Raw genomic sequence first — 27,794 nt, 5'->3', positions numbered from 1 at the left:
GGAGGGAGAATTTTCATTGTTTACCTTTTACTCTTTATTTGGAAGTTTGTGAATGAATTACCTATTCAAAGTATTACGTAACAAAAGTGAAATGGCAGCACAAAGCATTTTGCCATTAATCACAAAACGGATATATGGGTGTGAAGTATGTGGTATCATTCAGGCTGGGTTGACCAGGCTGGATTGACCTGAGATAGGATTTATGGTGGCATTTGTCAGCTGGGAGGGAACGCGTGGCATGTGGGTGGAAGAGGTTTGAGGCAGAGATGATGGTACAAGTAAAAGCACAGATGTTCATGAGTAGACCTGCCTGTGGGAGAGGCATGTATTAAGAAAGGGTACAAGCCTAGAAAACAACAGGCTAGTGGGCTTATTGAATGCTCACAAATGGCCAACGTTGAGCAAAACAGTTTATATCCGTTAGCTAATTCTCATTTTCCCTTTTCATTGCCTTTGTGAGGTAGGGTTAAGGTTTGTTCTTTACAAGTGAGGAAACATACCTGTGTCTCAGAGCTAGTAAACAGTGGGGACAGGTGTGACTCCAGGTCTCTGCTCACAACTGACAGCAGGGACAGTAGATTTGAGAAGGACTTTGCTTGTTTAACTGATGAGTTTAAACTCTGTGCTAGAGAGTGGAGAGACCCAGAAGGTTTGGGGGCTGGAGATCAACGTGATCTGCCTCTCCCCTACATCTTGTCTTGGGAAGGCCCTTGACCAGCAAAGATGAGACTCCCTAGGGGCCGATGAACACTACGCTGTCTGCCGGACAAATTGCTGTGTACCCCACCCCCCACGCCTTCCCATTCTGTTTTCTAGAATGGTACATATTGAATATGTAATGACTCCACATTTTACTCCACTACACTCTGGTGCAAGAAAGATCCCATCCCTGATTTTTCTAAATCCATTTCATTTGCTCTGGGTCCCTCATGGCCCTGGCAAGTGGGATATCTAATCCCAGTCCTTAAGGGGATAAATAGTTAGGAAAAGGTGGATTTAAGGAACCCATAGCTTATTGGTGGCGGTTCTGGCTCTGGCTACCATTAACGTATGCTCTGTCCAGGGCCCCACAGTTGCTTGAACAGGTGTCCTCCTGCTTTCATATCAACATTTACCAACAAGAACCTCTCTCCCTTTATCTTATGGTTGGATTGCCAGACAAAATACAGATGCTTGGTTAAGTTTGAATCTCATATAATAATAATAATTATTCGTTGTTTATCTGAAATTCAAATTTAACTGAATGTCTGTGTTTTTATTTGCTAACTCAGGCAACCCTGTCTTAGGGGGCTTGCAGATTATAAATTTAACTTATAATTAAGTAATTATTCCATTGAACAAGTAGGTCTGTTAGGATATAACCACAAAAGCAACTTCGTTTGTTTCTTCAGCAGTCTCTTTCAGTAGTCTTTTCTCACTCCTTGATTAAAGTCAAGCAGGTGTTACAATTTTTCTATTTACACATAGGAAATCAAAAGTTCTATACTCACTTTAATTTTTATTTTTAAAAACTTTTAAAGCTTAATGTACACATCACATAGAGAAAACCCGTCTTGAATGTACAGCTCAGTCAATTATTGCAAAGTAAATACCCCTGTGCCACCTATCCAGAGGCCACCATGCATGTGTCTACACTTTAGGGAAAAACCTAGTCTCAAATCAGTAATTTAAAATGTCCAGTCTCTGTAATAATCACAGCTCGGAGCAGGATTAACTTTAACTCCCCTCTCCTTTTCCATCTGGAAATGGGGATACTTAACTCTTTTTTTTTTTTTCCAATTTTTATTTTAACCATTTTCAAGCCTGCAATCCAGTGGTGTTCAGCACATGCACAATGGTGTGCCACCATCACTACCATCCATTACCAAAACTCTTCCATCATCCCAAATGGAAACTCTATTACCACTAAGCCATAACTCCCATTCCCCACTGGGATATTCAGTTCTTATTCTCACCTTCCCTGCTCAGCGTTTCTTCTCCTCCCCTGGCTTCCCATCTCAGGTTATGACTCCACAGGGCTGAAGCTGGGGAAGGGAGGATCGGCGCACAGAGCAGCTCTCCCTCGGCTGATGGCTGTTGCGATCTGGTTTTGTGCCCTCTGGACCTGGGAAATCTTTGTCAGCTCTTTATCACAGGGGTTTCTTTATGGGTCTTCAGAGACCTCCATTGCTGGTGGACTCTCAGGTACTGACTGGAGCAAACATCCTTGATTGCAGCCTCCCCTCCTTGGCCCAAGGAACTGGGAGCTTTATCTCTAGCCTCTCTCTGCTGGGGTGTCTGTTAGCTCCTGGGGACAGCCCCGTTAGGTGGCTGAAAGAAGTCTTCACTGCAGCTCTCTCTCCTTCGTGGCTCACCTTGTGCTTGGGAAGCACACAGATTGCCTGGGCAAGTGGGGTGCAGGCTGCTCCCCAGGCAACAGCAGCTCTTCTTGCTCTGCTACCAGAGCAGCCGGCAGGCTTGTCTCTTTTATACTTTCCACAGTGGAATTCTGACACTTGACTGTAGTGCCACCTCACTGCAGGAGACACGCAGCATAGCCATCTCTCTGTGTGGTTCCATGGAAGCTTCTCCCACTAGGTTTGAGGCAAGGATCAGGCGCCCCTAGTTGTCAGCCATGGGAGAAGTCCTCTGCAGAGAAATTGTTGACCTTCATTCTTTTGACCCTTTTATATCTTCAATGAGTTGTCCAAGGGGTTCTCAGAAACCTGCTTTGAAATTCCTGCAGGGTGGCTTCTCTAGTCATGCAGGGATCTGATACCTATTGACTGCATACCTTCCTCAAAAGCATGACAGGAAATGTCCCATTTATAACATCTTAGCTCTGTGTGGGTGCTCAGACATACAACTGGGGTAGAATTGTCAGCCACTTCATTTTCTGAGCAGTCCTAACCCAGGGAGGATGAGTGGACGAAGAGACGTCCCTGGTGACAATGCAATCAGAAACCACTTCAGTATGACTTTTGGTTTTTAATAACTGCAATTTTTGATCAAGAAGAAAAGTAACAATAAAAGTTAAAAAAGAGAGTTGCTCTCCCTCTAGCTAAGCCAACTCGGCAGGTGAAATCACTGCCTGCCCCCCTATGTGGGATCTGACACCCAGGGGAGTGAATCTCCCTGGCAACGTGGAATATGACTCCTGGGGAGGAATGTAGACCTGGCATCGTGGGACAGAGAACATCTTCTTGACCTAAAGGGGGATGTGAAAGGAAATGAAATAAGCTTCAGTGGCAGAAAGATCCCAAAAGGAGCCAAGAGGTCACTCTGGTGGGCACTCTTACGCACAATATAGACAACCCGTTTTAGGTTCTAATGAATTGGAATAGCTAGCAATAAATACCCGAAACTATCAAACTACAACCCAGAACCCCTGAATCTTGTAGACGATTGTATAAAAATGTAGCTTATGAGGGGTGACAATGGGATTGGGAAAGCCATATGGACCACACTTGTCTTTGTCCAGTGTATGGATGGATGAGTAGAAAAATGGAGGGGGGGAGGCATGCAATGATTGTTTTACTTTGTTCTTTCTCACGTTAGTTTTTATTTTTATTATTGTGTGGTAATGAAAATGTTCAAAAATTAATTTTGGTGATGAATGCACAACTATATAATGGTACTGTGAACAATTGATTGTAGGCTTTGTATGACTGCATCATATGTGAATATACCTCAATAAAATTGAATTAAAAAAAAGAGAGAGGTGGACTTTCTGGATTGAGATATAAATTCCAAATTGTATTCTTTCCTTCAAAATTGTATAAATGTTTGTGCACACACAAACACAGAGCTTGGTGGTGGGTCCTCCTGGGTTGGTTGGACAGAAGGAGCCTGGGTCCATCATTGCAGGGGCAGGAGGAGGCCTGGGGAATGGCCCAGGCACCCATATGGGGGCAGCCAGTGTGCTAATCCCAGGGCCCCACCAAGGGCACCCTGAGGTAAGAGATGGGTGGTGTCCATGAGATTGTACACACAGGAGTTTTGGGGTCTGATCTGATGACTCAAATGTGGGTTAAAAGCTCAGCACTGCTTATTTTACTCTTTGATCAGGTTATTCATTATATTGCCATAGCCAGTTGATTTTTTCCCCATTTTTTTTTGTCTGCAATTTTCTTAGATTTTCTAAATATCTGATTATCTTTATACGAGCTTAGCAAAAATGAATCTAAGAAAGGTGGTGCATTATCTTTGGTGGTTGCTAACCTCATCTTATTTTATATTGGTGGAGGCCACCCCTCCTGTGAATGTTTAAACATGTAAGTGAGCCTCAATTGAAAATAATACATATGGATTATAGGCATTATGTCAGCCGATGGAAGAACAGTTTTCAAAGGAAAACCTCAATCTGAAAACATGAAATTAAAAATAAGTATGGGATACACTCTCAGGCACTGTTTAGACCATTTAAAATGAAGTAAGAAGGTTTGATTTGATTGTTTAAGAAATCAAACCTCCGTCTCCTAATGACAGTAAGAAAATGTCTTTCCAAGTCCAATCTTTTTATTTCCAAGAAAAAAGGACCAAGGGGGTCAATGTCAGTAAGGGCCAGTGAGTTATGCTGGGCATGGAGTGCTGCTGCCTGGGTCAGCCTGCTGGGGGTGTGGAGTGGGGCCACTTCATTGTCTGCGTTCTTTGTCCCTGTTACTGTGGTTCCAGAGAAACTCGCCTTTCCCTGGCATGTCAATATTTAATATGCTGAGCAGAACAGTCAAGCCAGATCTCGTTTCCTAGCCATGATTCTCTCCTTTCAACAAGGCAACAATGTTTGGCCAAAACAGGAGACATCTGGCAAGGTTGGGGTGGCCAATTTAAAACCAGGAATGGTGTTCTTGATCTCGGGTGTGGGTGGGTTATGGAAGGCGCATTTTGGGTTTCACATTTGATAGGAGGTGTGTGATCAAAAAGAACCTTGAAATGTGAGACATTTGGGACATAACTGTCCCTTTCTACTTGGGTTCATTAGAGAGATCTGGAATCTGATGGTTACCTAGGCCTACTAGCAAAGCTCTGCAAATTTTTTTATTTTTAGAAATGCATGTAGCTGAGAATATGTCCTCTCTCTTCCCTGCTTCCTTACCTACCCCACACCTGTACACAAGACAGACAGAGTGACCACCATCCACTTCCTTCATTGCCCTGATTTGCATTATTTATTCCCTGTACTCCATTTCATGGGTTATTTGATTACAGGATAGGAGTCAGGTTTTATGTCGGCACTCCACTAATCTTTGAGAGCTGGGAGCCAGGCTTTGTACAAACACACACATGTATATATTTTATTATATATTTTTAAAAATGCAATTTTATTGAGATTTATTCACACAGCATATAATCTATCCAAAGCATAGAATCAGTGGCTCACAGTATCATCACCACAATCAATTTTAGAACATTTTCATTACTCCAAAATAAAGAAAAAACAAAAATAAAAAGAACACCCAAATCATCCCATACAGTTATCCCCCCATTGTGTGTGCGTGTGTGTGTATATGTATATTTATATATAAAATATGTATTTGTCTTTATTACACATTTGCCTATACACTGGATAAAGGGAGTTATATATACATTTTTACAGTGATTCTGGTACCTGCGTAAATGAGCAAGCGGTCATGGTTCTGTAATGGAAGAGCCAAACTGTAGATGCAGGTGACAAAGTTGGCTCCCTTTCCAATTTTTATCATTGTTTTAATCAGCATCTTTAAAGAGTTGGTAGAGCCCATATCTTTGTTTTCAGAACCTTGTTGAAAAATATCTGCTCAAATAAATTGGGATTCCCACCACATCAGACTGATGTGATGGGACATTCAACAAGTTTCATGCCACTGGGCAAAGTATAAAATGGAGCCATGAAGGAACAGGGGACATAATACCTTGACCTGGCAAACAGTAGGTGCTAAATAAATGTTTATTGAATTAAATTTATTCAGTAGTCCCTCAACATATATTTATTGAGTACCTACCATGATCTAGACACTGTTCTAAGCAAGGGACAAAAAAGACAAAACTCCCTACTCTCAATGAATTTGTTTTAGTAAAATAAGTGAATATGTGTTGTGATAATCCCTGACTATCATTTCTTTTCATCTTGCTTTTGTCCACAAAAGGCAAAGCTTTTAATGGTTAGAATGCCACAAGGGATGTGCCACTCCCTTGGTGAGGCCATGAACCCCTCCTTTCCTGTCATTAGCTGCCCAGTCATGCCCTGCACCACCAACGGCTGGACTCAGTCAGGGGGGGCTTTCCCTATTCAGTGATACAGAAATCAAGGGCTAAATGGATTCTCTACTTGGTGATCTGATCACGTATTTCTTAAATCAACCTGAACATAATTTAAGATACTAAATTTAAATTCTTCCCCTACTTTCCTCCATCTCTGTTCAAATTGGTAGTCTGTGAAGTTTATGGCTTTGGAGAGAGAGGTCTGTAGCAGGATTAGCAGGCAGAAATTTCCAGCAAGTCTTTCTGTCTTTTGTTTCTCCAAAGCCTATACTTACAGGAGAACTGAGAGGTAGTAAAAAGAAAGAAGATTCATAGACAAAGTATTTCTAAAAACTATGAAGGGCTCTCTCCAAATCAGAGAGCTTCTCCTGGGCTGGGGAGAGGAGAGAAAGAGAAAGTGAGGTCTGTCAGTGTCTGGGCAAGAATGGACCAAAGCCCTGCTTCCCAGCTATGTTGCTACTGAAGCAAGACCCAGGTGGGGTCCCTTGGCAGTGGACCGGAAGTAGTCACCCCAAGGAGTCCCACGCTCTAGCTGTGGCAAGGTGGAAGCAGTGGGACGCTAGCTACAAAAGACCACATGAGCGTAGGTAATGGATATCGGTGTGGTAGGCAGGATGGACCAGTGGCTGGTGGCCAGATGTGTCCCCTTGTCCCACCCCCATCCCCCACCTGACACCATGACATGGCATTGCCTAACTCCTGGCACTACACAACAAACCCAGGGTGTGTGTGGGAAGGGCATATGATTTTAACTCATATGGATGACTGAGGTCACAGTCAGAAATCAGTGCATTAAAAGTAATAATGGTAACAATATTTCCTGCATGCCTGAGTTTGTAACTGGGCCACCCCTCTCCTGTTAGCACTGCTGGATTGTACAGGTCCAGCAGTTTTCCCAATAACTCTGGGAAAAATTGACTATGTTCAGTCTGGACCTTGTGCTGGCAATAGTCTATGGCAGGGAGGCAAAGGAGGATGCCGGGAGACGGTGGGGAGGTTATTACCACAGTCCGGACTCAGGGGACTCTCTACAGCTTCATGACACTTAGCTCTGTTTTGGTGTCTCTCTGAAATTCCATCTCCACTCAGCTCCAGCCTTCAAGACCCAATACAAACACAACCTTCTCAGTGAACCCATGTCTGACCCCAGGCTGGAGATAATTAATTCTTCTGCCTCTCTCCCTTAGCTCCTTTCCTGTACTTCCCTTAAAGTAGTGCTTCTCAATCTTGGTTGCTCACTGAACTAGCTAGGGAGTTTGAAAAATATGGATCTACCTCCAGAGATTCTGATTTTTTTTTTAATTCAGTTTTATTGAGATATATTCACATACCATACAATCATCCATGGTATACAATCAACTGTTCACAGTACCATCATATAGTTACGCATTCATCACCACAATCTATTTCTGAACATTTTCCTTACATCAGAAAGAATCAGAATAAGAATAAAAAATACAAGTAAAAAAAGAACACCCAAACCATCCCCCCCCATCCCACCCTATTTGTCATTTAGTTTTTGTCCCCATTTTTCTACTCATCCATCCATATACTAGATAAAGGGAGTGTGATCCACAAGGTTTTCACAATCACACTGTCACCCCTTGTAATCTACATTATTATATAATCGTCTTCAGGAGTCCAGACTACTGGGTTGGAGTTTGGTAGTTTCAGGTATTTACTTCTAGCTATTTCAATACATTAAAACCTAAGAGGTGTTATCTGTATAGTGCATAAGAATGTCCACCAGAGTGACCTCCCGACTCCATTTGAAATCTTTCAGCCACTGAAACTATTTCATCTCATTTTTCATCCCCCTTTTGGTCAAGAAGATATTCTTAATCCCACGATGCCGGGTCCAGATTCATCCCCGGGAGTCATATCCTGTGTTGCCAGAGAGATTTACAACACTGGGAGTTGGGTCCCATGCAGTGGGGAGGGCAGTGTGTTCACCTGCCGAGGTGGCTCAGAGAGAGGGAGAGAGGGCCACATCTGAGCAACAAAGAGGTACTTAGGGGGAGACTCTTAGGCACAATTCAGAGATTCTGATTTAAGAGGTCTGGCTGGGGTCTGGGCGTGGGAATTTTCAAATATTCCCCCATCCCCCCTCCACACTGCAAGTGATTCTAATGAGGCCAAGGTTGAGAAACATGGGATTAAATTCCTCAATCAGCTAGATTGTGACCTTGGCAGGGACTGGGGCCATGTCGGTTGGGTTCACTGTTAATTCTGTAATATAATAATTGGATTAGTGGCTGCTGTCATCACCATCTGCTTTATATTATAATTGCATGTCTCTCTTATTCCTCTTTTAACTGTAAGACTCTTAAAGAGCAGCTCTTATGTTTGATGCATCTTTTCAGGTCTCCTAGTATCTTACACGTAGAGGAAATTCAATAAATATTGTTGATTGCATGAATGAAAGATTAAGTTGAATGTCTACAGTGAGGTAAATACATGCTTTCCCATTTGGAAGATGTAGTTATGTTTTGAAATCACACTGACTGGTATGTATCTTGTTTCTGCCGTTGACTAGCTATTTGACTTTGGAAAAACTATTTAAATTCCCCATGCCTCAGTTTCTTCATCTGTCAAATGGGTATAACACTGTAAGGATTAAATAAGCCCATGTGTGAAAAGTGGTTATCACAGTGGAACCCCACCCCCTACCCATACAATACCATCTAATGGCATGAATCCAGCTCAACTCTGGCACTTTCTGTTATAAGGAACTTTTAGGATCAGTGGAATAGAACTGAGAGTTCAGAAATAAACTCTCACATCTATGGCCTATTGGTTTTTAACAAGGGTGTCAAGTCCACTCAGTGAAGGAAAAAAAAAAAATAAAACACTTTTCTTAATCTTTGCAGATTGACCTGTGCAAGTGATCTCCATCACAGCTTCTCCATAAAATGGGTTTAGAGAACAGCTTGAGGCCAAAGTGCAGGAGCTGCCCTGATATTTTCTGCATATGCATTCTGACTTGGACATGAGCATGTGGCCCTTGGGATTCTCCCGTTTACATGGACAGGAATGTCCCCTCTTTCCTAGGAAACAGTTTCCTCCTGGTCTCAGGCACTGCACTGTGTGTCCCACAGCAAGCAGTCCCTTGCCCCAGGCAGCCACTTGACTGCTCTCCCACTGTGTCTGCAGGAGATCTGTGCGGGCTGCCTTCTACAGGCAGGGCAGGTTCTGTGACAGAGTGTGTGACCAGTGTCATGGTTCAGTCCCTCAGGCCAGCAGCAGACAGACTGGCCCAGGCATTCATGCTCCTCATGCAGGTATACTGGTTGCTCTGCTGGCGTCCCTGAATTTGACATCCTTGTCCTCAGTAGGACACTTGAGTAGGAGAGTGTTTGTGACTGGAAAACTAAAGAATTTCTCCGTGTCTTTGTGTGCCTGCCTCCCCTCCCTGAGGCAGAGGGAACCAGGTCCTTGTGGATAAGCAAAAAAGTCATTTGTAGTCTTTCTGCTAGAGTTTCACCTCAGCTGCAAAATGACAAAAGCAAGAAATGCTTGAGGGCTCTGGGTCTAGCTCTGAAATTTCCTTGAGACAACATTTCTACGATTTGCGCTGTGCTCATTCTGTGGCGACTGTCTTCTGGGTTACAAGGGGGAAGTGTTTTCTCTTCACCAGGATGGCCTTCTGTCCCCAGCCTTCAGGGGACAGGGTTTCGGGAAGAGGTGCACTCAGGGTGGAAGTGAGTATAGCACCTTGTAGTTACACTTCAGGGATCCAGGCCTGTCAGCGTGGCTGGGTGCCTGGGGTGCATCTTGTAAATCCCTGATGTGCAACTCCATTCACTATTTCCTGTCTTTGCCAGAATATAGTGTAAAAAAAAATTTTTTTACGTGGCATAGCCTTTGTTTCCTTTTCCTGTTCTCTGGGAATTCATTGCTTTTCAGCTCCGAGATCTGATTTACCAGGGTGTTCTGGTTCTGTTGGTGAGGAAACAGGTTCTCTTTGGGAGATTTTTCTCTAGTGAATTTTTTTTTTTTAGCTTTATTGAGATATGATTCACATACCTTACAAATCACCCATTTAAAGTCTTCTGTAGTGATTTACGACTGCTATTGAGTCAAAGGACCCTGTGAAGGAAATTCTCATACATGCTCCTGGTGAAAGCAGCAAATATTTCACCAGAGTTTGAAAGCGAAGGATTACTAAGACATAACAAGGATTTCAGTTACTAAGTCAGCCTAAAACTTAGTAATAATGAACCATAGTGACATCTTCCTAGAAAGTTTATTTGGGGGAGATTTTTATTCTGTTTGCCACGAAGTTGGTATCAGTGGTAGAAGTTGTATTTTCTGTCAGTTTTAGATACCCAGTGAACTCAGTACCTCTTCCTAAAAGACTGGTGTTGCAGTCCTTCCCCGGGGGAGAGCTGAGATGCATCTAATGCCTGACAGTGTTGCTCACAGTGTATGTTTGATCCTTGATCTTGCAGGAATCAGTCTGGAGCCAGTTCTGCCAGGCATCTGAGCAGCACCAAACTGGGTGTCTCCTGCATACATGTATGTGCACAGCAGGGCCAACCTGGGTGTCTCCCCACATGCATGTGCACAGCGTCCTAGCCTGGGTCTACCCCCCACACATGTGCACACAGCAGGACCATCCTTGGTGTGTCCCACACACATGCGTGTACATGGCAGGGCCATTCTGGGTGTCTCGTGCACACAGTGTGCTTATGGCAGGGCCAACCTGGGTATTTCCCGCATATGCACATGCACACAGCAGTCTCCCACACACACGCGTGTGCACAGCAGGTGAAGCCTGAGATAGGCATCCTTGGCAGTTCAGCTCTAAGTTTTCCTGTAGCAACAGAATACATCTCCTGAGCAAGCTAAGTGCTAAGAAGGGGCAGAGGGCAGAGCTCCAGAAGCTGATAAATAGCCATAGGTGTGTGAAGGGGAACTTGCACTTTAGGTTCCAAGAAAAACTCTTGTTGCTATGCTGTGTCATATTGCTTTCCTTTCTATATTTCTAGTAAATCATGTCATTAAAAAATGACCTTTTTTTCTTATTACAAATGAATAATACAAGTGAATATTCATCACAGACTATTCAGATAATTCAAACAATAAGAAATATGTTAGTCATTTTTTACTCTCTGGAGTTTCTGGATTTTCTTCTGTTTTTCTGGCAGCCTTTTCATAGCAACTCCTATTTTCCCTCTGGATGCCTTTAAAGGAAGTGTCTTGGTTCCATGATGATCTTTCTGGCTCACTTTGGTCTCTTTTTCCGCTCTGCCCCTCATTAGTTACTGTCCAGGAAGGCTTTAGCAGTTCCCATTTCAAGAAGTTATCGCATCCATAAAAGCAGTGGTTTTCAAACCATGGGTCTCAACTCACTTGTGGCTCATGAGAGCAATTCATGGGTCCCGACTAACATTAAAACAAAACAAAACAAAACAAGCATAGAACAGAAAATATCAGAGTACATTGCATATAGGAAAGCTAAGGACTGTTTTTGCAAACTTGGTTTCAGTGATGTGTGTATGTGGGTGTGCGTGCACTACCTCGTGCACTAGGTCCTGATGTTAAATGTATTTCTTATCGTGGGTTGCTGGCAAGTTTGAAAAAACACTGCAATATAGACAGCCTTTCTCCTCAACACCCCCTCTTTCCGCATTCTGGATCGCATGCACCCCTTACCCACTCTTTCTGACCTTGCCTCACCCTGTCCCCCATTCATCTGTTCCCCCTTGTGCTGTCACACTAGCCAAACCTTGGCCAAGCATCCACAGCTCATAACTGCTCCATAAGTGGGGTTACAGAAGGCTCGCCTTACAAATGTTTATATTTTAAGCTGACTGGAATGAGAGAATCATTTTGGAATAATGTTACACATAAAAATAATATTGCAAGGAGTTCAGTGGTTGGCTTCTCAGGAGGGCCTACCAAGGCTTAAAGAAAATTCTCCCTGTGCAGACTAGTTCTGCATTCCAAAAATGGTGATCAGTACTCGGCTGGACCTCTATTGTACCATGTTAATGGCACCAGAAGGTTGCTAAGGGGGATGCAAATATCAGTTTTAGGGGACTGAGCCCCCTGAAACTAAATGTAAAATGCTGTTTGCATGTACCAATGTGCATTTTCTGGAGGATGGGCAAGATTTTATCATATTCTTGGAGTGTCTGTGATCCCCCAAAGTTTCAGAGTTCCTGTACTGTATGATGAGTGTCTGGAAGAGGCTGAAATCAGCCGCTTGCCTTCAGGTTTTGGCTTAAGTGTCACCTTCTTTAATGAGTTCTACTTTGACTGCCTGTAATTGGAGCCTGACCCCTCTCCCACACCATACTATCAACTTTGTTTCTCTGTTTTCTATTTTTCCCTTAGCACGTATCACCTATGATATCTGCACTATAACATGCTGTTTATTTCTCTTATTACAGTAATTGTTTATTGTCTATCTTCCCCACTAGAATGTTAGCTCCACATCTTTGCTTTGTTTATTGATGCATCCTAAGTGCACAGAACAGTATCTACTGTATTTGTTGAGAGGATGAACGAATGACTAATATTGTTTTGCATGCTTTAACACTTTGTATAAATGGTATCATGCTCACTGTAAAGCAATAAGCTTGCATTTTTGTTCCACATTGTTTTTGAGATTGTCACATTGATTCACACAGCTCTCGTTCATTTTAACTGCCAGCTAGTATTCAATTCTACACACCAATTTATTCATCACTTTCCCTGGTGTTGGACATGTGGAAAGTACTGACATGAATATTTTAAGCATCTTCTTGTGCACAAGTACATGAGTTTTTCTACCAGTGGATGGTCCATTAGAATTATTAGAGGAGTTTTTAACAATTAGTGGAGTGGGCTCAGGACAGCAGTTTTATTTTTTAAAGATCCCCAGGTGATTCTAATAGGCAGCCAGGATTTAAAATCCCTGCTCTTGGGCATATACTTAGAGGGAATTGCTGGCTTCTAGTTACACGTCTTGACTTTCCTAAATATTGCTTTCCTAAGTGTTTGCTCCATGACTAATCCTACAGCAATGAATGCGGGTTCCTGTTTCTCCGCACCCTTATCGATACCAGGTACTGTCCTACTTTTAGAGTTTTGCCCATGGGGGTAACACTGCATCTCTTTGTTTCACTGTCTTCCCCTAATTACCAGGGAGGCTAAACATCTTTTCGTGTTTATTGGCCATTTAGGTGATCTCGTTTGTAAAGTGCCTGTTGATGTTCTTAAATCAAAATTAAATTAAATTAAAAAAGATTATAATCTTTAAAACAAAACAAAACAAAAAACAACCTTCCTTTTTCTGCTGCTATACAGGTACCCGTCTTGTAACCTGCTTCCTTCCCGTCCTTTCCCTCGCTTCCCTCTGCAGATTTTATTCAGAAAGACTTCAGTGCTATGAATATGAAAATGAGTGGGTGGGAGGCCTCAGAAGATTGTCAATAAGCCGAATGGTGCGGCAGGGCTCAGGCTGCAGAATGCATTCGTTCCTTCGTTTGTTCATTCATTCATTCATTCATTCAACATAAACTGAGTTTCAATACTATGGGCCACAGTCTGAAAACAGAAATAAAGGGCTGGCGTCCCTACCCCAAGGAGCCCTGTCACCGCCAGCGGGAAGACAAACCCATCCTAACCCCCTCAGCAGTGCGGGGGCCTCGGCCGACGGCTCTGACTCCGGAGGCGAGTGCGCAACGGAAATCGAGAAGGACTTTTCGCCTTTGTTAACACCTTGGGCCTCCCTTCCGCTCCTCCCAGCATACATATTCTCAGCGTTCCCTTCCCCCGACGTTCCGAGCTCCAGGAGCGAGGCGGGGAGGGGAGGGGTGAGCCGGCGCGGCGGGCGGCGCTCCGGGGAAGCGGCTCCTCGCGGCCTTCGCGCGGCGCCCGTGGCCGGTGGGTGGCGCCCCGGGCCGGCTCGCTTCTCCCCGGAGGCGCGGAGGATGCAGCCGCCCGCGCTGCCGGGGCCCGGGCCCGTGGCTCTGCTGGAGGCCGCAGGTAACGCGGACATCCCCGCCCGGAGCGGCGCGGGGAGGTGGGGGCTGTGCGGGGCCGCCAGGAGCGGGAAAGGTTTAAGAACGTCCGGGGCTAGACGGCCGGGTTCTTGCCGGTCTCGCAGGAGCTTTAGCTTTGGGGCGCCTTGCACTGGTATAGACGATCATTCATAGTCCGAGTTCTCTCCCTCCTCCCTACCTCTGTCTCTCTCTGACTTTGGGTCCCTTTCCCGGCTTTTATTGCTAAGAATAGACCGCGGTGCTTAGGAATTTGGCAACGCAACCGCGCTCCTTTTCCATCTCTTCTACCTGATTTCAGTCCCCCAAAACTTGCCAAGAAAAGTCAGTTTCGACTAGTTAGGTAATTTGCTGCTCGAAAGTGACAAAAGCGGATTCTTCTTCCCCATAAATTCACCGACTCTAATGATTTTCCGAACCAAACCCGATGCAGCCATGGAGGCGGCCGTGGGATGGGAAAGCAGGACACCTGTGCTCGAAGTTGGGGGGGCTGGGGTTTTGGCCTCTGCTGGGAAGTTATCAGGGCGGATAATACCGGTGTGTTTTCCTGAAAGGCAGAGCGCAGGGGCGTGTGGTGGTGTTTTGTTGTTTGTGGGTTTTTTTGTTTGTTTGTTTGTTTTTGTTTTAATTAGAGAAGTTGCGGGTTTCAGGAAAATCATGCACGAAATACCGGGCGACCATATCAGGGGAGATTTTGAGAAGAAAAAATGGTTCCACGGGAAGTGATGCTTTGCCAGCTGGATTGATTAATGGGATGATTTGGCTAGTGAGGCTCTGTTGCTCGCCTGGAAAATGGCCAATCTAAAACTGCTGGTGTTTAATCTCAGAACCCTGTTTGGAGTAGCTTTGGAATCTTTAAAAAGACATTATTTTAAAGACATTATCAAGAAATCCAGCTTCTTCCTAAATCAATATTCTCTGTGGCTAAACTTAATTTACATGTGTTTTCATCTTCCAGGAAACGAATTAACTTTATTAGTGTCAACTGTGATATCAGGATGAATTGATGGTTTAAAAAATAGCATTCGGCTTCACTTTTTCTTCTGATAGGATATATATTTTTTTTCATTTTATTGAGATATATTCACATACCACGCAGTCATACAAAACAAATCGTACATTCGATTGTTCACAGTACCATTACATAGTTGTACATTCATCACCTAAATCAATCCCTGACACCTTCATTAGCACACACACAAAAATAATAAGAATAATAATTAAAGTGAAAAAGAGCAATTGAAGTAAAAAAGAACACTGGGTACCTTTGTCTGTTTGTTTGTTTCCTTCCCCTATTTTTCTACTCATCCATCCATAAACTAGACAAAGTGGAGTGTGGTCCTTATGGCTTTCCCAATCCCATTGTCACCCCTCATAAGCTACATTTTTATACAATTGTCTTCAAGATTCATGGGTTCTGGGTTGTAGTTTGATAGTTTCAGGTATCTTCTGATAGGATATTAAACTTAAAAAAAAACCCACTAAAATCATTACAAGTACAAAATAATTTTGCTTGGAGTAGTGTTAGGGGTGTGTACTACTTGATGTTTTTCTGTGTTCTCCACTTGGGCATGTGTTACATATAGAATCAGCAAAAGAGAGAAATCGATGGCTGAGGGAGCACACAATTCTAACTAGGGCTACTTTCCCTGGAACTGCCACTTGCCTCGGTGACTTGTTCCCCAGCTGATTAACTAAGCTCCTTCATCTGTCTGGGGTCTGGGGTGCTGCTGGAAGGAGAGACTCTGACTGGGGACCCTTCCAAGCCATGCCACCCCCTAGTCTTTGTGACATCCCCCTTCCTGGCTCTACTGAGTCCAGAAAGTAGCTCTGAGGGGGTAGTGACTGAATCTGCTCTCTGTCCTTCCACTTCTCTTAGATATGATCAGGTTTTCACGGGAGCTGTGGTTTAGCTCCTCCAGCTAAGGCTAGGGGTAGGGGTGGGGGTGGGTGGGCAAGCAGGGGTAGGAGAACTGGAGGGGCTAGCAGGGAGTGAGGGACAAGGTGATAGGCCGAGCCTGGGTAGGATGCACCTGAGGATAGTCTAAATTTAGGAGAAAACGTGAGCAAGACAGCTGGATGTAGCTATTGGCCCATTCAGCATCTCACCTCAGAACTTCTTCCCTCAATGCCCAGTTGGAGAAATACTAGTTGAGAATAACTGCTATGCTGTCTTAAAATTACCACCACCCAAGAGAACTAATACATCTATAGTTCATAAAAACATATGTAGAGCTTTCATATGTATTCTCTCACTGGATCCTCCCAATAGTCCCAAGGGGTGAGTAATGCAGGTGGTTGTTATATCCTTTTAACAGATCAGGTACCTGAGCTTTATTCATTTATTCAACATAGTCATTCAACACCAGTATATATATATATATATATATGAGCTAGGGGATCCAGCAGAGAACAAGACAGCCATAGCACCTGCTCTCATGGAATTCTCCTTCTACAGGGCTCAGAGAGTTTAAGTGAGTGTCCCCAAATCACACAGCAGGTCTGGGCAAGCCCATATGGTTTGGGTGCAGTCTATATAAGGTGCCACCATGGTTACAAATCCTGCTGGTAGCTGTTTAACTAACAGTCAAGGCACTGTCTTAGAGGGTTCAGTTTTAACAATGGAAATAACAATATTTCCTGCTAGTGGGATAGAGATTTGAGGGAATGAATCAGATAATTTAGTTATTACCCTACAATGTGAAATCTGCTTTGTCTCCAAAACTTCGTCTAAAACTGCATGTGCCTTATAGTAATTATGAAGATATTCCACCCTTTTTCTTGAGTTTATTTTTGTCCTGTTTTTATGCCATATCCTATACTTATAAAAAACATTTAAGGTTGGGATTCTTCTTTTTGTTATCTTTATTGTACCTGAAGTCAAAATATTACAATTTGTGTCTTTGGAATGGGATTATTCAGAACTATTTCTCTCTGGCATCCCATATGAATTATGTTGGCAGTTTTTCTAGCCTTTATAGAAAATGCTGACAAAAATGTAGCTCATAACTTCTACCTTTATTATGTAGCAGTTTTGGAGGAAAAGTAATACTCAGGGAAGAAAGTAAAATGGCAAAGTTGTACTGGAAATGGCTCACAGAAGGATTTGCATTACCCTCAAGGAAATGTGCTTCTAAACTTTTGTTCAGTGATTAGTAAGTCAGAATGTTATGACCTGATTTGACGTGGACTAGCAAATGCTGTTAGCCTAGTGGTTTTGATCTGCTCCTGTACTATGGTTCGCCACACAAACTTTCCTAAAGGGCTAAACCAAAATGGAGGCCACGAAATTTAAGAACCAGAATATAGTCAAAGGTTTACTGCCACACAGGTGGCCTCGAGAGGCTGAGACGAGTCCTACAGAAGGTACTTGGTTTGAATTACTTAAATTGGATTTTAAATTGGGGTCCAGGTGGAGGTCAGGTGCAGCACAAACATGTTTGTCACATTGTTTTTAATAATAATTAAAATGCATGGGAAAAGGGACGGGGTGCAGTGAAGGGTTGACAGGAAGCGTGATTGGCTCCAGAGAGGGGGGATCTCAACTAGCAGGTGGGGAGCACACAAGCAGAATGCCTGTTTGGACTTGAGGTTGTATTTTCCTGTAGACACTGCTATAAATGGTTCACCCCCAACAATTCTTATATATTTGTAATTAAATGCTACTAGAGAACAACAATTAAAATAGCAATTTAAAAACAATCAGGTGAAGCTATATTTACTTCTCATGTATCTAGTGGAGAATTTGTGGCGATTCTGAGAAGTCTTTCCAAAGCTTGTTAAGGACTCTATAGGTTTATCTTCTTCTGTTTTGTAAGTTTAAATTTCACTTTAAGATTTTTTACTTGCTCCTTAAAAATATTTTTGCCTGGAAATTCCTCTTATAGAAATTTATTCTAATAAATTAGAAGTGGGAGAAAGATTCACATACAAAGATGTTTGTCACATTGTTTTTAATAATAGAAACCTCTGTAGATGCTACCATGGTAGGACTTGGAGATGCAAAGTTGGCTGAGGCCATCCCCACCCTTCCGGAGTGAGGTTTAAAGAAGATAAGTTGCTCTACCTGCCTGGCAAAGGTAGGTGCCCAAGGGGACTCTAATCGCAACTTGAATTTTATTGTTTAAAGAGGATAGTTTCTAGGAAGCAAGGGCCATTGATGGGACCAAGAAGGCTTTGCCTTAGGTACTTTTGTTGCAGGAGTTTACTGTGTCATTTGACTAGGACCTGATCTGCAGGGGCCCAACTCCCTTAGGGAAGGCCATGCCAGGTTCTCTATTGCTTGCATTACTAAAGATACAGGCCCAGGCACCCATCCTCCTAGGCATGAGACTTTCAGAAAAGGTTTCATCGAAGTGTGCCGGTTTGAATGTATTATGCCCCCCAGAAAAAGCAATATTCTTTGAAGCAATCTCATAGGGCAGACATTTTAATGCTGATTAGATTGGAATTCTTTGAGTATTTCCATGGAGATGTGCCCCACCCAACTGTAGGTGATAACTCTGATGAGATAATTTCCATGGAGGTGTGGCCCCACCCATTAGCGAGGGCCTTGATTACTGGAGCACTATATAAGCTCAGACAGAAGGAGCCAGCTTGCTAGAGCCAAGAGGGACACTCTGAAGAATGCCCAGAAGCTGAGAGAGGAACTGCAGTTTGAAGACAGCCATTGAAAGCAGACCCTTGCTCCAGAGAAGCTGAGAGAGGACAAATACCCCAAGTGCAACTAAGAGTGACATTTCTGAGGAACTGCAGCCTAGAGAGGAACATCCTGGGAGGAAGCCACTTTGAAACCAGAACTTTGGAACAGACGCCAGCCACAGCTAACAGGGGTTTTCTGGACACCATTGGCCATCCTCCAGTGAAGGTACCCGATTGCTGTGTTACCTTGGACACTTTGTGGCCTTAAAACTGTAACTGTGTAACCAAATAAACCCCCTTTTATCAAAACCAATCCATTTCTGGTGTTTTGCATTCTGGCAGCATTAGCAAATTAGAACGCCAAGCCATTCTTGTATAGTTTCCTATCAACACAGCAGCAAGAGTGCTGCAGAAATTAGAAAAAGAAATCAGAGCATGCCACTCCTCCACTCAAAATCCTGCGGTGGCTCCCATCTTACTCAGGGCAAAGCCAAGATCCCCGCAGTGGCCTGACTTCATCTATTTCCCACTCATTTTGCTCCATTTGTGTGGCCTCCCTGCTGTTCCTTGAGCACACCAATGCATTTGCTGCGTTCTCGGCCTGGAACGCTCTTCTCCCTGATAGTCTCATGGTTTGTTCTTTGTTCATGTGTCACCTTCTTTGGGAAGTTTTCCCTGACTGCTTATTTAAAATTGCAGTCCCTGCCCTTAATTCTCCCTATTCTCCTGCCCTGCTTTATTTTTCTCCATGAAACTTATCATTTTCTAGCATCCTATATGATTTACTTATTTATCTTGTTTACTGTCTGTCTCTTTCCACTAGAATGTGAGCTCCATAAGGGCAGGGATTTTTGTCTGCTTTGTTTACTGCTGTGTCTCTGGTATCTGAAACACTGCCTGGCACATAGTATAAGCTCAATAAATATCATTCATTCAGTGAATGATGAATATATTGAGAGAATTGTAGATTGTGTGGCCTGAAAAGGTGACATTTAAGTGGGGCTTTAAGGATGAGGAGAAGCCACCATGTGAGAAATGGGGGTGGGGGTGCAGGTAAGAGAATCAGGCAGAGGAAAGCATGTGCAAAGGCCCTGAAGTGGGAAATCAGCCAGTCTTTGGAGGATGGTAAATAGGGGAGTGTCTAACAGAAGGCACTCTGGACTCAGATGATGTAGATTTGAATCCCAAATGCCCCACTCCTGAGGCTGGAGGGGTTGGGCCAGAGCTTGCAGGGCCTGGTAGATAATATTAGGGTGTTGGCACCACCTGCAGAGGTGGGACCTGCTCAGGCTGCCGTCCCAAGGACATGGGAGCTGAAGGCAGCATGTGGGCCCGAGATTGAGGGGGAAGCCTGATTACCTTCAACTGGTTGGTCAGGAGCTGATAGTTTATTATGTTACTGAATGAATTGATCTAGTCCTCTCCAAGGTATTAAGGTGGTCTAGGATGAGATCTTTTGGGGGAATATGTTTGGAGAGGGTTTGCAGGAAGGTGCTTTGCTGAGGGGGCTATGTTGAGAGTCTCAGAAGGGAGTTGGTAAGGGGAGAGCTGTGGGCCTCACGGAGGTGTTCCATTTCATTTCCAGAGTGAAATGTCCCAACCCTTGCTAGGTCAGCTGGATAAAACCCGAAGGGCTGTCTCAGATTAACAAAGTTATAGTTTTGTGTAATTTATTTCTGGGTATTAAAAACCTTTTCCTTGGGCTATAATCTTGATTTGCCGTTAAGCTTTGCTGATATTATTGCAAAAGTGTAAGTCTTCAAATGTGGATCTTTCAGAGTGTGAAAAATGTCTGCATGCTTACAATTCAGTTAGTGATCTAAACTAGTGGTTGTAATCAAAGCTTCCTCCCATTAGTCACACACACACACACACACACACACACACACACACAAATACACACACATACACAATATTGATTTTTAAAACTTTGGAGTAGGAAAACACAACCATGTTTTTCTTTTTTCTCTGATATTATTTTGGAGTCACACAGAGATCAAGATGATTTAGCTTCCAGACACAGAAACAAAATAAAACAGCCTTAGTAGGTTCAGTGTTAAGCTTCCCTCTTCTTGCTCTCTCTCTTCCCTCTGCTAACTGTCTCTGTCTCAGTTTGCCCAATTGTTGTAATAATCAGGAGCAGAAGATATGTCTGAGAGCGAATGGTTATTTGTAAAAAAGCAAGTAAAAGGTGCTCTTCTGTTTTCCCCGGGAGATGCCAATGGGAAGGAAGTTAGATCAAAGAGAAACCCAGAAGTAAGGCTTGACAGAGGAAGATGCAGGTGATGGAAAGGTTTACATGCTTGCTTGCTTGCTTTCTTGAGTTCTGGGACAGTTAGAATTAGGTTTGGCTGCAAATACCAGAAAATCCAAAATTGTGGCTTATGTTCAAGAGATTTTATTCTGTCATTGTTCTGGTTTGCTAATGCTGCTGTTATGCAAAACAACCAAAAATGGATTGGCTTTTATAAAAGGGGTTTTTATAAAAGGGGTTTATTTGGTTATAAATTTACAGTCCAAAGGCCATGAAAATGTCCAAATTAAGGCATCCACAAGAGTAAACCTTCACTGAAGAATAGCTGATGGCATCCGGAACACCTCTGTCAGCTGGGAAGGCATGTGGCTGGCATCTGCTGGTCCTTTTCTCCCAGGTTGCATTTCAAAATGGCATTCTCCAAAATGTCTCTGGGCTTGTCTCTCTTAGCTTCTCTGGAGCAAATGCTGGGCTAGCATCTCTTAGCTAAGAATCTCCAAACATCCTTCTGTCCACATCTCCAAGCATCTCTAAGCATCAGCTTTCAACGGCCATCTTCAAAATGTTTCTCTCAGCTGCTTTTGGGGCATTTTGTTCTCTCTTAGCTTCTCCTGAGCAAACTTTGGGCTAGCATCTCAAAGCGTCAGCTCCCAAGCATCTCTCCAGAAGTCTCTTTCAGCTGCTCTCTTATAGGACTCCAGTGATTTCATTAAGACCCACCCTGAGTAAGTGGGGACAAATCTCCATGGAAACATTCATCAAGAGGTCACACCCTAATCAGAAAGACTAATACATCTGCCCCCACAAGATTGCATTAAAGAATATGACTTTTACGGGGACATAATATATCCAAACTGGCACAGTCATGTAGTAAAAGTTTGGAGGTAGATAACCCAGGACTGATACGCCACGATATTAAGTGATTGCAGATCTAGTTTCCTTTTGTCTTCTGCTCTTCCATTCTTAAGATGTGTCTTCATTCTCAAGCTTCCCTCATGGTCCAAAATGGTGCCTGAAGCTCCCACCTTTATCTTCACATTCCAAGTAGCAAAAAGGATGAAGGAGAGAAAGGCAAAAGGGACATGCTCCTTTAAGACATTTCCTGTAAGTTCCGACCAACACACTTTGCTTAGATGGTATGTTCCTAGCACTTAATTGTGTGGCTATACACAACTGCAGTGGAGGCTGGAAAGTGTAATCTTTCAGCTGTGCACATTTCCACATCCAATAATGTAGAGGATTTGCTAACGAGGAGAGGAAACTGGGTATTCAAGTAAGCAATGGCAGACTGTGCCATGCTTTAATGCGTTCTTTCTAGCCTCCCACCCCCATTCACTCATTCACTCATTAGGAGCTGAGCTAAGTATTGGAGATATGAAGATAAATAAGACTCTATCCTGGCCCTCAGGTAGTTAATAGCTTGGTATGGAAATAGGCACATAAACTGACAATTGTGAAACAGCATGGAATCCTGTGATAGAGCTGTGCTTGGGACGTGGCTGGAGTGGAAGCAATATGTATTTCTTGGGTGTCAGGAATCCCTAGCTCAGCCTGGGCCAGGGCAGAGGTAAACTGACACTTGAGTGCAAAGGTCTTCCCTTCAGTCTGTAGTGTGGGGAGGGTGCCTGGGGTTTATGGGCTTCCTAAGGACACAGGCACACTTGGGTGGGGGTAGGCTGGATCTGGGACCAAGAGATGCCAGCTGGAGGGAACCAGGAAGAGCTGACTCGTAAAAAGGAGGAAAGCTGGCATCTGTGTCTCTACCTTGTGCCATAACTGCTCCCTAGGAGGCACCTGTAGCCTCTTGTTTCCTCACTGAAGGCAAACAGGTTTGGCTGTACCCAAGAACAGCCCAAGAATCAGTGCAACCTGTGCAGTTGAGAAGGATCCTGAGCTCTGAGCCAAGAGAAAGAGCACATCTTACATGGACAGGGCCTGAGCTGCTGCCCTACAATGGGATTGAAACACGCCTGATGTTTCACCAGAGGATTAGGTGCTTGCTCAATGAATTTCAAATGTGATAAAATTATTTTCAAAACAAAGTACTGAATTCTTGGCTTATCTTGTCTAACTAAAATAATTGTAATATTATGGTAATTCCAGGGCTAATGCCATCATTTAAAATTCTACTTAAAAGCTGGGGCTACTGATTCCATTATCTGGTTTACTGAGTGTCTTCACGAGATACTGTATGGCATAGCGGTTAGAGCTTGGGCTTTGGATTAGGCTGATCACTGGACTTAATTCTTAGCATCTCCTCTGCAAATGGGGATGATAATACCAATGTAGGGTTGTGGGAAGAATAAATGAGTCCATATACATAAAGTGCTTAGAGGAGAACCTGTCACATAGGTGCTCAATAAACAGTCAGCTGTACTTAGTACTATTTGGGTTGCAAGAACGAAAGCCTGGATCACAGCCTTCAAGGAACTTGCGATCTAGGGGCAGCAGGGGGAGGGTGGTGTGTGCCAATATACAAACAATTACTTGTATGATAAGTGAGTCATTCATCTCACAGGCACTTATTGAGAACCCAGTAAGTGCCAGACACCATATTAGACCTGAAGATACAACAGGTTACGAGACAGAGACACTCTCTGCCCCCATGGAGCTTATGGTCTAAGGAAGGCAAGAATCGAGTAAGTAAATCCACTAGCATCTGATCAGTGACAGAAACTGGTAGCTGGACCAGGCAACCTCCCGCATGAGAGTGATTCATGCTGAAAACCAAAGGAAGGAAGGGAGGTTGGGAAGAATGGTTGCAATAAAGGGATTAGCAAGGCCCTGTTGCCGAGCAAGAGTGTGGGAGACTCGGAGAACTGGAAGAAAGCCAGGTGGCTGGAAGTGCAGAGCCAGAGGCTAGTGAGCCTGGGAGTGGGCAAAGCTCACATCATGCAGGGCGTTTAAGCTGGATGAAGGGTTTTTGTTCTTTATCCTAAATACAATGGGAAATTCTCCATTACCAAAAACCCAACCTACCTGGATTAAACAACAAAGTAGATTTGTTGGATCACATAACTGAAAAGACCAGGGGCAGGTGGGCTTCAGGCAGAGTCCAATCAAGACTCAGACCCCATGTTTCTGAGATTCTTGTAGCTCTGCTGTCCCTAGGCTGGTTTGCCTCCTGCTTTCTAGGTGTCTGCCAGCAGCAACCAGGGCAACTGGTTTCCTAGTTCATATCAGAGGAAGAGTGAAGCTTCACTTCCTGTAACCATTGACCACATTTTCCAGGAGGCCCACTGCATAGACTAAGCTGAACTAATCACTGTGGCCAGGGAAACGCCATGTGCTGATTGGCTCAGGCACAGGTTGTGGCTCGTCCCTGAACCAATCACTGTAGAGAAGGGTTTGAAACTATAGTGACTGGTCTCCAGGACCCCTGGAGCTGGGGTGGGTGAGGGGCCAGTTCAGGGCTGGTGTTCCACTGAGTATAAACTATTAAAATATGTCTGCACTAGTTGTTATATAGCCATTTGCCTGAGCCCCCAAGTGCCTTTCCCCACCACCCCTTCCCCTGGGATCCCTCCAGATGGACCTCCTTCCCATTCAGCCACTAAAGGGTTTGGTGGGGGCCCATGACCCTGCAGCAGCCCTGGGGCATGTATTCTGGTTGGGTGGTACCTGTGCTATACTTGTTAAATATTTTGAATCTTGTTTGGCTCCTCAAAGGAAAGTCTGGAGGCCTTAGGAAGAGGGAAAAGGGACTTGGAGTTGGAGAGGCGCACGACAAATGCCCCTTGTAGAAACCAGTGAAGGCTTTAGAAGCCCCCTCTGGTTGCAGTGTGGAGAGGGTTGGAGAGGGCTAGGGTGAAAGGGGGCCACCACTTGTGATCCGAGTGGGGAAGTTGGGACACGGTTGAGGAATAGACAGTGCAGGTGGAGACCAACATCGGCTTGAGTGTTGTTTAGGAGAGAAGGTCAAATAACTTGGCAGTTAGTTTTATATGATGGGAACAGCTAGGGATGACTCCCAGGTTTCTGCTTTGAAAAATTGTGTGCATGAGTTGGTATGGGAAGGGTTTTTCAGAATCTGTGACATTTGAGGTAAGGATTTAAGGATGAGATGAAATTTTTCAGAGTGGAGAGGAAGTACACCCCAGGTTCCCAGGAACCATATGAACAAAGGTAGAGGGACATTCAAGTACTTGCCATGTTTGGAAAGAAAAGCCATTCATATTGAATATGTTTGTGATATTTGCTGAAATACCCATCTCAAAGCCCATGTTGTCTTTTTCATTGATTGCATGTTTGGTCTCCTCACAGAAGAGTTTGCAAAAAGAAAGAAGACTTCCTTTTGGTTTGCAGTCTCTCTCCTGGTGGTGTCCATCTTCATACTGACCATAGGTCTTGCTGCGACGACCAGAACCGAGAATGTGACCGTGGGAGGTTATTACCCAGGAATCATTGTGAGTGGCTGAGCAGGTGCTGGGCCTGTGGGGTCTGCTGAGAGGTGCTGGGGTGACACATGCCACTCCTGGAGGTCTAAGACATGGAAACTTCTATTTGCATTTGTGGTAGGCAGACTAGTGGCCCCCCGAAGATGTCTGTGTCCTAATCCCTAGAACTGTGACCTCGTGTGCCATTTTGGATGTATTATGTCCCCCCAAAATGCCATGTTCTTTGATGCAGTCTTGTAGGGGGCAGATGTATTAGTGTTGATTAGGTTAGGATCATTTGAGTATTTCCATGGAGATGTGACTCAGTCAACTGTGGGTAATACCTTTGAATAGATTATTTACATGGAGGTGTGTCCCCACCCATTCACTGTGGGTCTTAATTAAAACACTGGAGTACTTTAAAAGAGAGCCACCCAGGCCCAGATGTTTTGCTGACGCTGATGCTTAGACATGCTTGGATTGCAGACCCCTGATGTTAGCTGCAACTTAGGGAGACATTTTGAAGATGGCCATTGAAAGTAGACTTTTGCTAGTCTGGAGTTTGCCTGGAAGAAACTAAAAGAATACCCCTAGATGCCTAGAGAGAAATGCAACCTGGGAGCAAGCAGACGCCAGCCACATGCCTTCCCAGCTAACAGAGGTTTCCCAGATGTCAATAGCCTTTCTCCAGTGAAGGTATCCGATTGTTGATGCCTTACCGTGGACATTTATGGCCTTAAGACTGTAACTTTGTAGACAAATAAACCCCCTTTACAAAAGCCAATCCGTTTCTGGTGTTTTGCAAAATGGTAGCATTAGCAAACTGGAACACCACATTATGTTGTATTAAGTTTGCAGCTGCTAATCAGCTGGTGTAAAATATGAGGACTATCCTGGATTATCTGGGTGGGCCCAGTGTAACCACAAGGGTCCTTAAAAGTGGAAGAGGGAAGTAGAGGTCCAGGAGGTGTGATGTGAGAAGCTGTTAAGATGGGGCTAGAGGACTATGAGCCGGAAAGACCCTGCACAGATTCTGCCTGAGAGCCTCCAGAAGGAAGGGGGCTGCCTGTCCCTTGATTTCAGCCCAGTGAGACCCATGCCGGACTTCTGACCTCCAGAAACGTAAGAGAATACATTTGTGTTGTTTTAAGTCACTAAATTTATGGCAATTTGTTACAACAGTTATAGAACACTTATTCAGTATTATTTTTTTTTACTTTGTTCCTAAAAGAAAAGGACATACTTTAGTCAGTGAATGGTATGAAGGGTGCTTCTTAGCTGTGAATGGTATGAGGGGAATTCTGAGGGAGGAGAGACAGTGGATGCATGTTACAGTGGAGTGATCAGTAACGTGGGTTTATCACTGACTTGTTGCTTTATCCAAATGAACCCTTGGAAAATTGACGGGAGCTTAAAAGGATTCTTGCCAAGAAACCACAGATTAAGGATTGTTGATCATGTAATCATATGGGAACAACTAGAAAATGGCAGTGCTGGATTGTTCCATTCCTAGTATTAAATTTTGGACAAGAGCACCACGTGGTAAAACTGAAGACAGTCTTATCAGATTGGGCAAGAAGTCGGTCCCCCTAATGCAAAATTAGCAAGAAGAATTTTCAGAACATGAATTCATGTCCACTGTTGTTAGCAATGAATTTTGCCTCCAAAACATTGTGTACAGAGGTCCTCTATGGAGATATTTTTTTTTTAAATCAGCTTTGATGCTTTTGAAAAGGACCAGAACTTTGAGTTGCTATATCATGAAGTGTTAAATTGAGATTTTTTTAAAAAAATGAATTTTATTTAATCCTGTCACTCTCACTAAAATTATCAGATTACTGATAATGTTGATAGCATTTTTAGCAAGGAGGAAGAAAAGGTTTTCAGAACTCATAATACTTAAGAGTAGTTGACAAATACTGTTTTTCATCTTTATATTAATCTTTGTTTTTCCATTTTGTCGATGCTTTATAAACGTGCATTATCTACCTGCATAGAACTTATGAATAAACATATATAAATAGTGCCCGTGCTGAAAAATTTTTATCAGTAAAATCACATGAGCCTGATGACATTTTGGAGACCCTGCCTTTTTAAAGGAAGCTTTCTGTCCTATTTCCTGGGCAGGATGGGAGGACTGGAACTGCAGAGAGCTTGGAGCTTTTCATAGCAGATTTGAGGATCCATCATCCCCCAAATTTCACAATATATCAAGATCAATATTGAGTAGTAGTTTTTTTGTTTGTTCTTTAAGCTTCAATTTTTTAAGACTTTCCCCCTTAAAATTACGTTCAAAACATAAGTGAAAGAACT

At 43.6% G+C, this 27,794-nt stretch overlaps 1 protein-coding gene across 1 annotated transcript in view; it reads left to right on the top strand.

The window, feature by feature from the left end:
* Positions 1 to 13,235: 13,235 nt before the first annotated feature.
* TMEM255B (transmembrane protein 255B) overlaps positions 13,236 to 27,794 on the top strand; it is a 114,208-nt gene continuing 99,649 nt past the window's right edge. The window contains exons 1-3 of the mRNA XM_037799897.1: positions 13,236 to 13,274; positions 13,755 to 14,196; positions 25,369 to 25,511. Coding sequence (XP_037655825.1) covers positions 13,236 to 13,274; positions 13,755 to 14,196; positions 25,369 to 25,511 — 624 coding nt within the window. The remainder of the gene's footprint in view (positions 13,275 to 13,754; positions 14,197 to 25,368; positions 25,512 to 27,794) is intronic.

The sequence above is a fragment of the Choloepus didactylus genome, chromosome 12 (assembly GCF_015220235.1).
Source record: "Choloepus didactylus isolate mChoDid1 chromosome 12, mChoDid1.pri, whole genome shotgun sequence".
Classification (NCBI taxonomy): Eukaryota; Metazoa; Chordata; class Mammalia; order Pilosa; family Megalonychidae; genus Choloepus; species Choloepus didactylus.
This window is presented reverse-complemented; position numbering and strand designations above follow the sequence as displayed.